Source organism: Hermetia illucens, chromosome 1 (genome assembly GCF_905115235.1).
Source record: "Hermetia illucens chromosome 1, iHerIll2.2.curated.20191125, whole genome shotgun sequence".
Taxonomy (NCBI): domain Eukaryota; kingdom Metazoa; phylum Arthropoda; class Insecta; order Diptera; family Stratiomyidae; genus Hermetia; species Hermetia illucens.
In genome coordinates, this window is record NC_051849.1 from 129,913,967 (window position 1) to 129,931,824 (window position 17,858).

Sequence of the window (17,858 nt, forward strand, 5' to 3'; positions counted from 1 at the left end):
TGGGTAAAAATTGTCTAGATTGATCAATGATAGGAGTAATAATAATTGGAAGTTTGGGTCAATTGGAAAGTCCGGTTAAAAACAAAGAGATGACCACAGCCTACAGAAGGTAACAGATATTTACTTACTACCATATATATCGGGGTACGAAAATTAAGATATCCAAGGAGTCTGAAACCAAAGTGCAAGAGAGAGGTATGAACTCTATTGGCGTACAGTAAATTCGCATGTCTAAAATTTTAGCTCCTACTTTTCTAGCCAAAAACTCATGGTTCTTGAGTTAGTGCGGGCAATGTAGTGTTTTACAATGCAAATTTAGAAGAAGAGCAACCTATTTTTGTCAGTATCTTTTGTGCATCAATGTTCTGGATGCCGACAATCAGGTAAACTCCCAGGGTTAAATTAATGAGTAGTTCCTCAATACGTGATGATCCAATTGTGACCAGCTACAGATCTGGAATGTAGTTATTTTAAGCAGGCTGATTTAAGTCGGTATCAGGAATGCTGTGTAGATATTAGTATAGTGGAGATATCGGAACAGTATACTACTTGTGTTTGAAATTTGGGGTATACCCAAGCAGAAACTTTTTGTCACACGCAGTCAATACTGACCGTGCAGCGAGAACTACTGCATGCCTGCTAAAACCACAGAATTATTTATAAATCACTCATCGAATTCAAATAAAACCTTAACGCTGGATGGCGAAACAAATAAATATAGTGTTAAGTAGCTTTTCTCATGAAACTACTTTGAGGTTTACGTACCGGGGAGTCTGAAAAACTCCAAACAATTCAAAGTACTAGTGGGGTTAAAATTGATGGACCAGTAGCTTACTCCAAACTATAATTTTATTTTATTATGTATAGTGGGGTGTTCATGGGCAGAGTAGCATAAAAATACATCAGTCTATATCGAAACACAACACAAGATTATCGCCGAACTTTCTAGTATCGTAGACGACGTTATGATCTACCTTATATAGTATTATTGTTTTTATTTGGAGAGATATGGGTACGAACCCGAGACGTCATGGTTTTTTTCAGAGTTTTTGGGTAGATGGTTTCTGGGAATCGCTCTGCGATTCATTGCCTTAATTTTACATCCGGTACTAACCTGTCTTCACAATTGAGTCAAAAACATGCATCGTGAATCATTAATCGAGACTATCTATTTTATAACCCACAACAATAAATTTAAAAGAAAAAAATGTTACTCTTCCCGCTCGTGTGGGGCATAGGTCCAACTTTCTCAAAATTTTATGTCAATAGGTTACGTGTGACAGACAGATCGTGAACCGATTTTAAAAAATTTTGTTTTACACAAAACCTTTAAAAAGTGCAAGTGAGAACCATTCAACTCTGAATCAAAGCGGAAGATGTTTAGCTACACCTGCGACGAGTTTGTAGGCAGAAGCGGTAAATTCAAAGCTACATTATTCTCAGCCTGCTCAGAAATGCGGAATAAATATTCATGCGGCTATGCTGAACTTTCTTTTTCTTTCGTGAGAAATTGAAGAGAAAAAAGCAACCTATTAGTCTAGGGATATATATTTTCAAAATTATATTAGAAGAGAAAGCGACTTTCAATTGTGCCTGAGTTCATTGAAAGCATTTTCGAGGATTAATGCCCCAATTAATTCGCGTTATCAGCTGGAGCTCCCATCTTCATCTTACTGAAGCCTCATCCTATTTCGTAATGTAATGTGTACCAGACGCAAAAGAGGCGATTGTAGAAAGTATTACACCGCGGCAAGCGGGAACGTAACCCACCTTAACCTTATTATGTATTTTGCCAAATATCAACCTGAAAATTTTACTCTGATTCCCTGTAGAATCCCACTCGAAAAGCGTTCACCAGGGTAAACCGTCAAAGATTTCGTAAAATATTTAATCAGATTACGTTTAGTAATATCCCTGCATCCTTTTTATAATTCATCTTATCTCCAAGCGAAACGTAACCAGAAGGCAATATTGGAAGTTTTGTATCTGCTGACTTACCCGAAGAGAGATATAGAGTAACCACTGAACTTAGGAGCTTCGGGGTGGGAATTGTATAAACGTGGATGAAGATATAGATACGGCTCAACTAGTATCTTAACCAAGTTAGCAGATACATGAATACATGTGCCATATAACGAAGCTTTCCTTTCAAGGAACCGACACTGAAATCACATATAGTACATAGATCCTATTTCGAAAATCAACTTAAATCGAACTCCGTCGAAAGATTAGACTTTCAGACTTATCACTCGTAATAGGATATGAATTGGATTTTTTAAATCCTCCTTAGATACGGATGTATGCATGAATCCTGATAGGATCAGTGTGTAATCACGAGGTCGCATAAAAATATTCTTCAAATGAAGGAATGTTTAATTCCAATAAGCAGGAATAGGACGATGGAAAGCGGCTTTAAAATGTTTTTCAGAGACTCATTTTGAATGGGGGTAAATTTTGTTTTGCAAGGTAAGTAAAACTTTTTCAAAAATACGTAAAGAACATTATTCCAAGATGACATTATCTGATTGTCGGGACTATGTCCTTCTAAAAGAGTGGGGAATTTTTGGGCAATTTTTCGCTAATATTCTAACGGAGACATAAAAATCAATATAATGTAAAATCATACTTATATACACAGTCGGTTAAAAAATTAAATGTGGTCGATTGCCACGTGCAATTTTATTTCTGGATGGAAAAAGAGATGTGCATGTAAGTCTGATGGCATATGTTTAATCAAATTCTTTCTAACATATAATCTTGCTGGTAGCAAACAGTCAGTGGGTGCTCAATTCAAAAAAGGATTCGGAACATACGATCAAAGATCCAGAAAAATTGACATAAATGTTTTAAAGGTAGGAAAATAGACCAATAGATGGAAGAAGACAGGCCATAAAAACATCAGGCGGGGCTAAACTGAACGGCGAAGAATCGACGGGATATTGGCTTCAAAATGCTTTCGAAAAATAACCTAATGGAATTAATATGTATGATTGACTACAATAAGCATTTGACTTGTGATCAATAGAGCGGTAGAAAGAAGCACTGCGTGTAAAACGAACTGAAATGGGTCCAAAAAATACCGAACGCGGCCACCCAAGTGTATTTCAACTAAAGTATTCTGTTAACTATGGGTTACATGCCTCTGCGCTGAGTAGACTTGGGAATGAAGGGATTGGGACTTCCTTTTGGACACTACGGTTCCTTTTACGTGATTTAGTTTCTCTGTGTCCTTTATCCGGGGCTGTCATGGAAGCAACCACCAAAAATGGGGGATTTGGCAGCAGCAAAATCATGAGTACTTCACTTGGCTATCAAGACCAATACGTTACATTACGCGGCTTGAACCGAAATAATATCAGTCGACATGACAACGGAGTTTTGACTTAAAATTATTGCAATGGATCCTCTTTACAAAAGAGGCACTAGAGCGCCTGTGGGTAAAACAAGAAGCAATAATAATCAGCACAGAAATTTTATCGCCAGGATTGCCCTTATACAAGCATTGATGATATTCACTTAAGGCACTTCCTTACCGCAGCGCCAAGTTCCTAAGGTTCTTTACGAAACATCGAACTTTCTGTTCTAAATCGCTAGGTGGCATTGTCATTACCCTTCACAGAGATTTCACTGCTTCTCTAATTGGCCCTTAAAACTTCTTGCGGGGCACCTGACCCAATATTCAACAAATTTCTAATTAAACTTAGATAACAGATAGCTGGGAAGGACCAATGCTGCGAATCGCCAACCACACAGTAAACAGATTTGAATTACACATCTAATCCCCAATAATCATTAATAATAATAACCGTTGGTGCAACGATCCAATTGAATCTTCAAATGGGATAGAGAGTTTCATTCAAGATTGTAAATGTACACTACAATATTACGGTCAGCTTTTAGCTTGCTCGTGATTACTCGTATTACCCTTGTTTGGCTCAGACTTACAGTTGAGTGGATTGGTATTCGCCATCCAGTCACGATACAAATGCCACTGCCAGCAATGGGATTCGAACCGTGATTTTCAGTATGACAGCCAAATGGCCTAAGCACTGAGCCATCCATGTGCTCCCCGCTATCGAAGAGCAATTCCAAAACCTTACAAAGAATATGTGGAAATTCGATAGATAAAATTAGTGAAAAGTGATGTTTTCTAAGTAAAAATCAATCTATCTGGGAAGTGGAGCCAACTTATCGACGCCAACTTGAAGCACGTCCATGACCAAACCCGAAAGAGGTGGATTTCGCGATTAAATGTTTGAAAACATCAGCCCCAGATCGTATTGTGTGAAGAGATCCATTTAAGGGGGTCATCCCGTGTGTCGGATCCGCGAAATCGAATTTTGTTTTTTGGTATCAATTGTATCTAGATATAGTATAGAATATACGGGCAAAGTGACTTTTTGATATTCGGAGTCCTTTGGAAATTATAGTGTTAAACACGTGATAAGTCACATGCGATCGTATTTATCGGTCCGAATGACGTTCGAATGATTTCGCTAAAAGGACAAGAATTGAACACAAGACCGTACATGTGTTTCTTCAAGAAACCTAAGGTTTATGGACTCGGTGTAGCAGATTAATCGCCAGTTAAGGTTTTATGGCTAAAAATCGCATTCTATTTTTTAAATGCGTTTTTCTCGAAACCGCATATTGAAAATCGGCTTCTCGAAGATGATCGCAGCGTCATCTAGCGTGGCAGCAGCAAAACACCGTTTTTTGGAGATGGGTGTATAAATTGCTCTGTATTTCAATAACGAACTATGTGATCGGGCTGGAAAAACTACTATTTACGGTCAAGATATTAATAAATCTATGGTGAAAAATTCGTATTTGCATCTTTCTCCAGTTCTTCACAAAAAAAAAACTAAAAAAAGCCCAAAAAAACGGCCTTCACATGGGATGACCCCCTTAAAATGTCGTTCTCATGTCGCAGATTAGGCTGACAACTCTTGGAAGTTGGAAGTCACGGCAGGAGTGGTTAGAAATATTTCGGTTTGGTGAATGAAATTAGTTTTTTGTTGTGTTATTTATGCTGCATTATGTTCCTGGCGTTAAATGGCGTGTCAAATGGTGGACCGCCGTATCTTATGATTTGACTGATCGACAAATACGTAAACATCTTTCAATGGCCCGTAGAAACCCTGAGTTGAATCTCATCTCTAGGTAATCTTTGACGAAAGGATTGAAGAACGTAATTTCACAGAAAGAACTGACCTATGCATCACCAATGGTTAAGAAAGAGTGGGGGGAGAATTGCAATGGACCTGATTTTCTGGTTTGCTGATATATTCTTTAGGGGTGTCGTGCATTTATTATTACGAAACGAAAAGCGACGAATTATTGAACTTTTAATTCCCAAACTTTTTAATTGAAAGTGTTTGGTAGAAAATTCGAATTTTAAATGAGTGAGCGTGTTTGGCCCAAAATATATACGGAAACGAAAGAATGAAAGTGGTTACTTTAAGAAAACTTTTTTTTCAAAAATTGAATTCGCATATCTTATTCAATATAAAATATGCTACAAAATAATATATAAACATATTATAAAAAGATTAAAAATACATTCGGCCTTGAACAAAAAATATCTCTTAAAGCTTTGAGCAGGCTCTTTTTTCCTCCACTGTATGCCTGACTGGAATTGAATCACCTTTATACGGTCAGCGGATATTAAATATATAAGAAGTTGGAATACCGAGAGCACGCGCTTCGGGTATAAAGGTTTTGTGTTCATCTTATGTAAGAAACTTCAACGCACTTTTTTCTATCCGTATATAGCTACAAATCCAACATATTCCTTCATATTTTTCCAAACTACAAGACGTACGTACATATTGCAGCCATAGATATTATCCTCACCCTAAACAAACATTTCTGAATACTATGCATATACATACATGTACATATACGTGCATATGTATATAAATTGATCGTGCCCATATTTTCGATTTACTTCGTGAAGAAAAGCATACATATGTACATATATAGTACGCATATTAAATACGGCTGGTTTAATGTACAAATATATCTATCTGAATTGGACACTACCCGCAAACTTCACTAGCACGCATAACTAAAACAAAATAACTCTTTCCGATCCCATTCATAACAACTCATTTCGTTGTGGTATTGATGAATTGAAATGTGATGATGACGTCATACAGGTTGTAGAATGCACGAAATTCACAAAAAATGGTAAAGTTTCACCCCCTATAACTTTGTTAATAATAATTGGATTAATTTCAAACTTGACCAACTTGTGCATTATGTTTCTCATTACACCCATGCCACTTCTGGGTTGAACATAAGGGGGTTGCCTAGTAAATTTCTAAAATGTGGAAATATACTATTATTAAGTTTACTTGTGGAGATATCGGAACCGGATGTATTTTTAGGCCTAGATTTCCTAGAGATGCACCACTGTGATTTTTTTCAGATTTTTCGGTTGGTCATATTTTGAACCCTCACTCCCTTACGTTTCACCCAATATCAAATATGGAACCAATTTCGAAAAGTACTAATTCCGCCCTTTAATTTGATACATGGCCACATATTATGAAAAAAAATGTTGCGCCCTCCATTCACGTGCGCCACTCGCTGTATGTAAAGGGAACAACAGATCACATTCTCTTACTAATTTTCGTGACAATCGGTCCAGCCATAAAAAGTAAATCCGCTCTGACAGACAGACAGACAGACAGACGGACAGACAGACAGACAGGCAGAGCATTAGCAAGAGAAGAAAGAACACAACTGTGAAAATCAAAGTTGACGAATAAACAATTTACTCCCAACTATCACTCAAATACTTGGGAGTAATTATTGACAGAAGACTCAACTACAAAAGACACATTGAGTACGCCGCAACTAAAGCGTCTTCCATCGCTGCAACGATCTCGAGGATACTACCGAATATTGGCGGGCCAAGACAAAGCCGACGTCTTCTGTTCTCTAGGTACTCTACGCAGCTCCAGTTTGGGCAACTGCTCTGGATAACAAAGTGAACTGCCGAAAATTATCGTATCGGCTAAGTGCACTCCGGCTATGCAGTGCATATCGGACAACATCAGGAGAAGCAGCATATGTACTAGCAGGGATGCTCCCCATAGACATCTTGGCGAAGGAAAGCCGGCGAGTCTACGACAAAACGTATGCATCTGGGGAGTCTAGCGCATTTCGACGGCAGCTGGCACGGTGGGAATCTATCAAAGGGTGGCAAAAGCGATGGAACGAGTCCCAAACTGATCGTTGGACATACTGTATCATTCTGGATATTCGGAGATGGTTTGAACGAAACCATGGGGAATTAAGCCACGAGTTAACACAATTCTTAAGTGGACATGGAGGTTATCGTGCTTATTTACATCGATTTGGTCATGACGAATCACCATGCTGCCCAAGATGTGGTAATGTGGCTGAGAATGCGGAGCATATCATATTTGATTCGCCAGTTTCACCGCGCACCGAATAAGAATGGAAGCGGTCGCAGACAGGCGTTTAACACCCGAAAACATTGTGGAGTTTATGCTGGAGTCAACGGATGCCTGGAACCAGGTTGTAAGGGAACTGCAAACTTATTCACCAAGAGCTTAGGCAGGAAGAACTACGACGAAAACAAGGAAGGGAGAGAACCATAATGAGCCGCAGTTAAAAGCTGATGCCGCCCCGCGACGCAATACTTTATAAAAGTTCCGTGGGGATAGGGGAATGAGAAGGAGGTGGTTTTAGTGAGTAGAAGCCTCACATAACTGCGTGGCAGGAGCCAGCAGTAGGTTTTGAACCTTTCCACCTTCCAACGCCGAAAAAAAAAGACAGACAAACAGGCAGACATAAAGACAGACAGACGGACAGACAGACATCGATTCGATTCTAATAAGGTTTGGTTTCACACAAAACCTTAAAAACGGGGCAATACTTTATGAAGAAAAGTGTGAGTTCAGAGCAATCTAAATTTTGAGAGCTTTGGTGCTTACTCATTTGCCAATTGCATATCTTCTTTTCCTTCAGCCTTTGCCCCGTTCACAAGCGGGGTCGGCGCGTCGTGATCGGTTTCGCCATTTGGCTCAATCCAATGCCTGATCTGGGTCCAATCTCGAGGCTTTTAAATCCCAGTTACATATGTTTTGAAATATTTCTGATTGGAAGTGATAAACACTGTCTAATGAATTCATTTTATTCATAACAATGTTTCGAGATAGCGGAAAATTGTGTTCAGTGAAACAACTGTTTCCGGGCTTGGATTAGATGGGAGTTGTTTCTTTCACAAGGTGCCCAAGGTCAGTGTTCTTTCACTCTCTCTTTGACTATCGTTGAATTTCACTAATTTGTTCTCAAGTTTAGCTCTAAGTTTTGCCAAAACAGGAATATGAACCACAGGCAATGCACCATAGCACCGAATGACACACCATAGGGTCCCCCAAAAGTCAATGCTGGCCATCTTTTTTGGCAAGTATGATTCTTAAGGATTTTATATTCCAGGAACAAACCGCTAGCGCGGATGTTGGGAATGCTGTTTCAATCCTACTGCATTAAGCGATTGAATCCCTTGTAGTGACTACTCTGAAAGAGCCGTTCTACCGAATCGTATAGTATGTCTATCGAACTGCGTTACTAATCAATATGAGTATTTCTAAGTTTGCAACTATAGTTTGAATGATTTTATTTATAAAAATTGTGGATTCGAAACGTAAGGAATAAAATTCCGGACTCTCCCATTTTTCGATACCATCCCAGGTTATCGTCCGAAAATACCTGGTTTTTGCGAGATGACATGGCATCGAACTATTTCATCGTCAACTGGAACTGGTATGTAAACGTTCTGTAGACGTTTCAGTTAGGTGTTTCTAGCCCCTGCATAGTTACTATTTACAATCCTATCCAAGGAATTCAAACTTGCTTCCTGCAAAGTTTCTGGCCCTTCACTGTATTCATTACTGGACAATCCATTTTCACTGGGGCTATTGAACTATCTCTGATTTGAATAATTTTTATATTATGTATATGCAAAAGTATATGACCAGTTAACGAGGTCTTTTACAGAAAAAAGAAACAATATTATTTATTTGACTTGTTAACATGATTTTTATCTGCAAATATCTCCCAGATTGTATGAAATGGATTCAAATTAATTTCAATTATTTCCTTACTGACACGATATTTGGTAGTCTCCGGATTAATCGTCAATACACATAAACAATGCATCTGTTGTTGAGTCTGCGCTCGTAAATCGATTTGCTGCAAGGAATCTTAATCTTCACAATTTACGCCCCCTTCTACTCTAGTAAATTGGAGTGCGAATTGTCTCTTCAGATATGGTATATCCGTCATTCATCTCCTTGCCAGTAATAGCTACTTTACTATAAATGTTTCATTAGCAAATGACTATGTAAAATGTCTTGCTCATGACGCAAATATCATATAGAGGAGTGTAAACCTACTATCTAAAAACTTATCAGGAATTCGTATAGCGAGAGATATATAAAGCAAAATTTTCAGATTCAAATAGTGATCGGGACTTACTTACTAACTTTCACCAGCTTTCGCTACATTCCACTAGAAGGAAATATTTGAGGATGGTGCTTCCTAGTTTATTAAACGATCTAAGATTACTTATTTCGACTAGAGGAGGGAACGGCGAAAGGAATAGAGAAGCTGGAACTTCCCTTTCGCATCACATATCCATAAGTTAAATTTTAAGTGTGGCGTCTTCAACCTTCTTTCAGGAAAGCACTTTGCAATTCATGAAGTTGAGTAACGACTGCCAAGACTTTGAAATGAATTTTTCATGCATTCAACAAATAGAGTTATCATTGTCTGTGTAAGAACTATAATGTAGAGGATTTTATGGAGATTAGCGGTAGTCGGAGATACGCCAATACCGGTAATTTAGTGGAATTAGTTTAGCAGATTAAAAGTGAATACGCCTTGAATTGATTGACTGGGTTAGCTCAAATGGGTGTTAAGTAGGAGGCAAAGTTCCATAATGGAGTTTATTGGTAAATCAATTTCACAGAAGTTCCTCTTTATATTTTTCGCAATTGACTTTCAAGTAAATGAAATGTATTTATTATTAACTCGTATTAACTCGACAACCTCATATGGCTAACTTGCATCTACTTTACTCAAGCCTCCTTCAAATTAAAATGAGCCCCGAATTCCCTGAACGCCACCTCTGCTTACGTCCCCAATTTCTGACTGGGAAACTTTAGTTTGGCCTTATTAAGTCGTCAGCGAACCTACTCACCTGAAAGTTTCTCGAATTGTGCCAGAATTATTGAAATCTAATTTCTTTTCAAGCTGAGCAACAGGTCCAAAGCTTCAATCATTGAATTGAATTGAAATGTAATATCTAAGAAAAAGTATAGCAAACACATATGATTTTCCTGCTCGACCCGCACATAAAGCACGAAATCACCGCAAAATGTAATCTCCTTCAACTTCATTTTCACAACTTGGTATTCATAAAAAATTGTTTTTTTCTTCGTTCGAGAAGAACCTCATTCATGTGGAGCCTGCCTAAAAATACAAATTCCATTTCACTTCGGTAGAGTGACTTATTTTCCGGGCTTTATTTTCATGAAGGGAGGATGTCTGAAAAACCTTTTGCTCGTTACCACTCCTCCTCTCCGTCTCCCTAACTTTTTCAATATGATTTTCTCTCCTTTTCACAAAGGAAGTCATGAAACGAACTTCTTTTAAATTTACGAAATGAAATCCTAGGGAAATCCTACAATTTAGAGGTTTTTCAGAAAGAGGAATGGTACTTGAAGGCTTTCAAGCATTCAGATGATTCTTATATTCGCAGGGAGTCTTTATATAAATTATTTTTTCTTGATGATTTCCATGTTGATAGCGAGCAGAGCAGGTGGGAGAGAATACAATACATTGCGTGTGCGAGTTTTGAACCCACTTTATTAACTTCACGGTTCCCAAAATAATTGGTACAGAACGTGAGAACAAGTAAGGAATCCTTGAACCAATGATTATTTCATGCCTACAAGGGCATATTTGTTATAAGTACAGTGCAGAGTCAAGTTCTATAATCATTACCGTTAATGCCATTCAAGGGATGAGCCTCCAAGAATCGGTTCAAGGCAAAATGAAGTTGGGAAGTCAAAGGTAAAATTCACCATTGCAAAAGTAACAAAACCTAATTACGTAAGTCTGCCAGTATATAAGTGCAACTTGGAAAGACACGATCCACAAAGGCGATGTCATTGATATAAAGCATGAATCTTTTCTATTTGCGTATGTTTGGATTGCCTGAGTTGTCGCGGTGCATATTCTACTTACAGTTTCTTCGACTAAGGGTGAAGATGGGAGAGTAGCGTTCACTCTCGTCTTAACTCAGACGCAATTTTGACGCCGAGATTTCAGCTCATTGATAGTTCACACTTACAGAGAGAGAAAGGTAGAGCATGAGTAGCAACTAGAAATATCAAAAATTTGAAGGGACCACGTGAAAGGCGGAACTAAGGAAAACCAGGATTTTTTGGGGGTAGGCCACCGATAAGTAGTGGTTGCAGTGCTACAGTCGTACGGGACTTAATTCCCGGACCCTGTCAAAAGAAACTGGGTGAAATTGTGATCGCCGGCTATTAAAGCTGCATTCAGAGCCAGCTGGAACTGGGAGTTCATGAAAGATAGCGCGCCAGCATGCGAATCGATACAAATAACGACATCCAAGCCTCCAACAAGCTGAAAGGTGCAGATAAGGTGCGAGTAATCGCCATTCCTACAAATTTCAAAAAGGCAAAAAGATCAAAAAGCCAAGTTTAGAAAGATTAGAAATAGAAGTTTCCTAACCTAATATACCGCTTGTAGTATCCTAGAAGAAGGGTGAATCTGGAAAGCAGGTTCTGGAAATCTGGACCGAAGTCGCGAAAAGCTACTGGAGTGAAAGGAAATTAATTCTATTGAGGGCAATAATGGATATATAGTGGAAGATATAGATTAATACGCGGTGGTATAGACTGGGAGATTCAGTAAGGCGTACTAGACAGGAGCATACGGAAGTTGTACCTATTGCTCTAGTTGTAAGCGTCCGAAGATGAAGTAGCAGATAGTTTCCCTAAACAAACGAGAAAGTCGCTGGGAGAACGAGCCAAGATCACGGTTAAAGTATATAAGAAAAGGGAGTAAACGTTGTAATAATAAGAACACGGTACTGAATCCCGAGCAGTATAGTGAAGGATGCAAGAGGAGAGAGGACAGGCAACAGGCGACAGACGACAGACGACAGACAACAGACGACAGACGACAGACGACAGACGACAGACGACAGACGACAGACGACAGACGACAGACGACAGACGACAGACGACAGACGACAGACGACAGACGACAGACGACAGACGACAGACGACAGACGACAGACGACAGACGACAGACGACAGACGACAGACGACAGACGACAGACGACAGACGACAGAACTGGTTTCAGTCTTTTTATCTGGTACTGAAAATGCTCCTCGAACTATGCATGTTTTGAAGCCATTAAACATTTTTGAAATGGCTCTGGCAGCTAGTTGAAGTGCTCTGTTGAGAACGCCGTTTAAGTTTGACTGTATTGCCAATCCTTCTACTGATCTGCTTTTGCTCTTGTTCTACTTGTATGACCGCTGGTATAACTGTTGAATGATGATTGAAACGGACGGCGTACTATTTGCTTCGTAGAGTTGATCACTAATGGCTTTTCTTAAAAGACTTGGACAGATTATTTTCTAGCTTTTTCGTCACCAATTTACTTTCCCCTATGATTGATGTTTACTTCTGTACATTGTTGCTTGTAATAATCCATCCTATTTCGTTTTATGATGTGCTTCTTGGTGTCACAAAATCTAAAAAGAATCAAGGGGGGAGGGCGTACAACGTCCGTAGACAACAGTCGTTCGTTCACGGGATACTTAAAAGATTTCAATTGAATTGAGTGACAGTAAGCGAAAATATATAGACCTTAAAAATATTTTTTGTGTCCATGGCGTAGTTTTTTTACGATACACTGAGAGGAGCATAATGATGGTAGCTTTGGATCCCTCCTAAACTCGGCATTGCCTCGATTGTGGTGTGCCATACCTTATTACCATCTGTCGTCTGTTTTCTGTTGTCCGTCGTCTGTCGTCGGTCATCTGTCATCTGTCGTCGGTCGTCTGTTGTCTGTTACCGAAGACTAACAGGAGACCGGAAGAGCCGGAAAATATGGAAAATCCTAGCGACGTTAATCTTCAACAGTAGAGATGGACTCTCAGAAGATGGATATGGGTTTCGTCACAGAAATTGCATTAGCACGAGGAGCGATGCACATAGTGCACGATGGTGGTTGGTCGAATTGTACGTTATCACACGTAAGAGGAACCTGAGGACCGGTGCGACACCGATGAAAAGTCCTGAAGACCATGACATCTGTCTCCAAATACGCCGATTGCCCTGATGACACGGGACCTTTTACCTTAAAAAAATGACTGTGGATTTGGAAGGAAAACCAAGTAGAGCCAGCCAGACTGAAGTAAACATCAGCAAGGCCAAAGTTCTAAGTCCGAGGGTCATCGCACTCTCCCTATCTGCACTAATGAGGAGAGCAATGATTGCTCAATTTGTATATCTAGGAGGCGCCGTTACTTCCAAAATCTGAAAATGCAGTTCTTTTAACACCAAAGTTAATGCTTCTGCGCTAATGTTCTTTCTGTGTTGCTATATGGGAGTAGCACATGAAAAGTGATTGCCACTGTTGCTCAAATGTACATTTGGCTGCGACATGTCGGGGTACGTTGGTCTGATACTAGTTCCAACAAAGAACTTGGTCAGCGCACAGACTAGTTACCCGAAGGCGGACATGGTGGTGGACACGCAAGACATTAAGGAAGGACGTCAGCTTCATTTCTATAATATAATATGTCGACACCATTTTCTAAGAATTTTCCATTTTCGTGCGTCGTGGAAAGATAAAGTTATATCTAGATAGTACTGTTCTGAGCCAATGTTCTCGCCTGCTCTTGCTCGCTGCTATATAAGTCCAGAATATGGAAAGCGATGGCCTCTATAGCTCGAAAACTGATCATCAAAAGTTGTTTGGGAAGTATTGCTGGAGTATTCTGACCTGAAGTGCGAACAAAAGTTCGGTTGGCGTACGGGCCGGATACCAGCGAACAGGGCAGAGGTGAGGAAGCATCTGACCATTTGCCTCTGCTCTGATAAGAAACCGTAAAGCCGTCATATCCAGACATTTTTTTTATTAGGATAGGATTGGCAGGGGACACATTAGGAAAGACCAAGAAGGTGTGAAAACTTCTTGAGAAGTTCTGATAAAACGTATTGCTATGTATAATAATATTGGTGTGCTTTCTTTCAAATAAAGAACGTTATGCTTTTCCATTCATATATATCTTTCCATTTACCCTCCTTTTTCCATTCGGAGACCTTGGAGTAGAGGTGATGTTATGCAATGCTTGAGCTTTATTCTAGAAGAAGCAAAATATTAAATGGTATGAAGCGGATGGCGAACTATAATAAATGGTGGGAGGAGACGCCAGACAGTGAGAACTCCAATGCTAAACCCTAGTTTATCAACGATAGCGTGACAGGTAGACAATTTTTGAAAGTATTATAAGGAATGCAAAATATTGACTCCTTGAGGATAACGATGACCGATTCATTCTTATTATCTGGGATTTGTGAAGTATCAAAAGTTATGAAAGATATTGGGGAGAAAACTCAACTACATTCCTACTGTTAAATCTCAGTTCGTGCACAGTTTCAAGTTTGGTAGTTATCATTATGATCTATTTGGGGCAAATTCCTCTCCGGTTGTCTTTTCGTACTTAATGAATGTTTTGAGCTTCAACATCAGAAAGCAAGAGTTTGTCTCATTTGAAATCATGTTTTCATGAGGAAGACGAGGTAATCCTCCACGCAGTAATCATATTCTTTTTGCGAAAAGGGATTCCGAGGATATAAGATCATGTCGTGTCTCGGGTTCATGGCTTTGTGATTGATTTCTAGTTTAATAAGTCATCAGTCACCTTAATGAACCGTTGGATATATATTATTTAATGGGATGGAAACACCTATTGGTTAGATAAATATCCTAGATTACCTCACTTATTATTTAGGAGCTCGCCCTAACCTTTATGACGGGAATCTTTTTAAGTTCTGTACATCTGGAATAAATATTTTATTCTCACGGGGTGCATTTCCTTCTGCTCCGAAGTCTGCCAATCAACAGAAATTTATTAGTCATTTTATCGTCGCTTTGGACTGTTTTGAAGTTAAGATAGTAGCACAGTGTCACGCTCGAGATTTAGACGTTATTTCATAACTTTTTCGTTTTCAACAAGCAAATAATGTACGGTTATTCTGAAATTTTAACGTGATTTTGATGGAAGTTGAATTAATCAATGTATGTTTTTTATAACCAAAGTAAACTCTTTAAAAAACAGGTAGTTTTGCTCGCACAGTGTCCTGTGGTGGCCCGAATTCAAAAAAATTCTTTCTTTTCTGTAGACTTCTGATATTCAAATTTTCCATTTTCTAGTAGGACATATTTTGACATAATGCCTTGACCTTAGTCAACTGACTCTAAAAATATAGGAGAGTATATAGAAGGCACGATTCAAGTAGTTGCAAAGGACTAATTTCCATTTCTATACCTAGTGCGGCGCGGTGTATTCTTTGCGCTAAAACGCTAGAAATATTTTTTAAGCTTTTGACTTCAAATTTTCCATTGTACATTGTACATTGTAGTTTTGAAATAAGTAAAAAAGATCGAGCTTTTGAAATTATTACACTGTACCACTACCTTAAAGTTGAGTGAGTGAACGTGTTGAGTAGTTTGCTAGTGGCCACTTCCTCTGGTGCATTTTTTTAATGGATTGAGTCCTCGCCCTGTTTCATAAAACACTTGGCATTTATTAATTTTGACAATCAGAAGGTATTGTAAAGACGCCAAAATAATGTCTTATGCATAAAGAATTTGAACAGTACTTTGTATGCCATATAGTCGTTTCTTTATGGAGTGCGTGACATCCAAATAGACTCCCCTTCCTAACTGTTTTTTTACAGGTTTTTGTTTTTATTCGATTCACTCTTCAGTTTGTATACGTTGGAGAAAATATTTGATTTCGAAAATTCTGCAAACCCGTTAAAATATTAGCGTTACTGAGGGTGTAACGCCCTTTATCGTATGTACTACAATGAAATATTTATTAAACGTTTCACTATCGTCAAAGTTTCAGAAAATTTGAAAAACCTTCGTAAACTATTCATTATAAAGAAAAAAACATAAAATGTTGAAGCGAAGTTGACCCAGTTCGAAAGTCCTGAACAGCCGCATTCTACTGTAGATATAACCGCTTCTAAAATGGATTTCCATGCAATTGGTCCCTATGATTTTATGAGAAGGAGTGGCTAATGAAAGGATACGAAAGATAAAAGGGAATAAATTCAAATTTCTCTACAATAGTTGCGGCTCTGCCAATGCCATTGTAATAGATTCGATTGGAAACCTAAAATGGGAAATACTACTGCTTATTTCGAACTTCTATGAGATGTTTTTAGTAAGCCTTATTATCCATGCCATTAGCATTCAGCTAGCAAAATGCCCAGAAGTACCATTTGAAATTTCCTCTTGTATTAGTTCCGTATAACGTCGTTTCGAGTTCCGTTCAATCGATTTGTATTGCATCTGAGGTCGTCGTCTGGAAAATTGAAAATCTGTTCAAATATTGTTCACGAGCAAGAGCTTAAGGTAAGTGGGCTTCCTGGAAGACAAAGTGAAATCATTACCCTAAATAAAACTTATTACTAGAGCTTATGGCAAATGGGATACGATGTTCATTTTGTTGAAATTGACTCTCGAACCGAACTGAATTTCCTTCCTCCCAAAAATAGTCAATTTAGCAATGCAAGCACATTAAAATGAAATTATGCATTACAAACTTATCTGAATACATCTTTGATGTTTTGAATTTATCTCTCTCATTTCAAGGCCCGTGCTGGATACCAGGAATCTGCTTACCTATTTTCGAATTTACGCTTTCATTCATTAACTGTATGTATGTATGGTAGATGTGAAATGGTTTGTTGAAATTTGATGCACACATGATTGTAAATTATTAAGCCACAATTGACAAGTTGTCCTACTACAAATACATAATTAGCATCTCCTTATTTGACTAATAGTTCGTTTGCACTTCCGTCTGAACCAAGCGTATACTATGGGCAAACATTGAACTTGGCGCTTATTGGGGTTCCTGCTCATAATGAAAGGCAGACAGACGGGCATTAGTCTGATAATTAAAAGGATAAAACGGTTAGTTCCAAAAGTGAGTTGGTAGATATGGAATGCGAAAAATGTTTTTAGATTCAGTGAAATCAGGAACTAAAATGAATTGTATCGCTGAATCCGGTTTTTTTTCAAACTACATATGCATACATATCAGTGTAACAGAAGCCATTTGCTCTTTTTCAATGCTTATAACCAAGGGGTTCTCAGAATACCTTTCCGTAATAACACTAAAATCATGCACTGAAATTAAGAAAACATCATTTAAATAGAATAATTCGGGTTTCTCCGAAAAACAGAATAAACAGGGAGGGCCTAATTTGACTCTATTAAAATTGCACAATTTTCGAAATGCCCCCTCATTACAGATATGTGAAAATTTACTTTAATAGCAGATGTTATATCACATCACTTTTCGAGAAAAGTGACATTACAAGCTAATATCACATACGTGACCTTTCATTACCCTAACCGTACATATGTTGTTATATCGCCTACATCGCATATTACACTCGGCAGTCGATATTATAAAATATTGCCTCTATAGAGTGAATTTGCGTTGTACTTAGTAAAACCGTAGTGG

General features: G+C 38.5%; 1 protein-coding gene across 12 annotated transcripts in view; it reads right to left on the minus strand.

The window, feature by feature from the left end:
- The window catches only part of LOC119657839 (potassium voltage-gated channel protein Shaw), a 354,266-nt gene that overhangs the window by 19,043 nt on the left and 317,365 nt on the right, over nt 1-17,858 (minus strand). For 3 of the 12 annotated variants that reach the window (XM_038065032.1, XM_038065051.1, XM_038065024.1), the window contains exon 10: nt 16,603-16,688. The exons of the other annotated variants lie outside the window; for them this stretch is intronic. In XM_038065032.1, coding sequence (XP_037920960.1) covers nt 16,624-16,688 — 65 coding nt within the window. In that variant the 3' untranslated portion in view covers nt 16,603-16,623. The remainder of the gene's footprint in view (nt 1-16,602; nt 16,689-17,858) is intronic. 12 annotated transcript variants of the gene reach the window in all.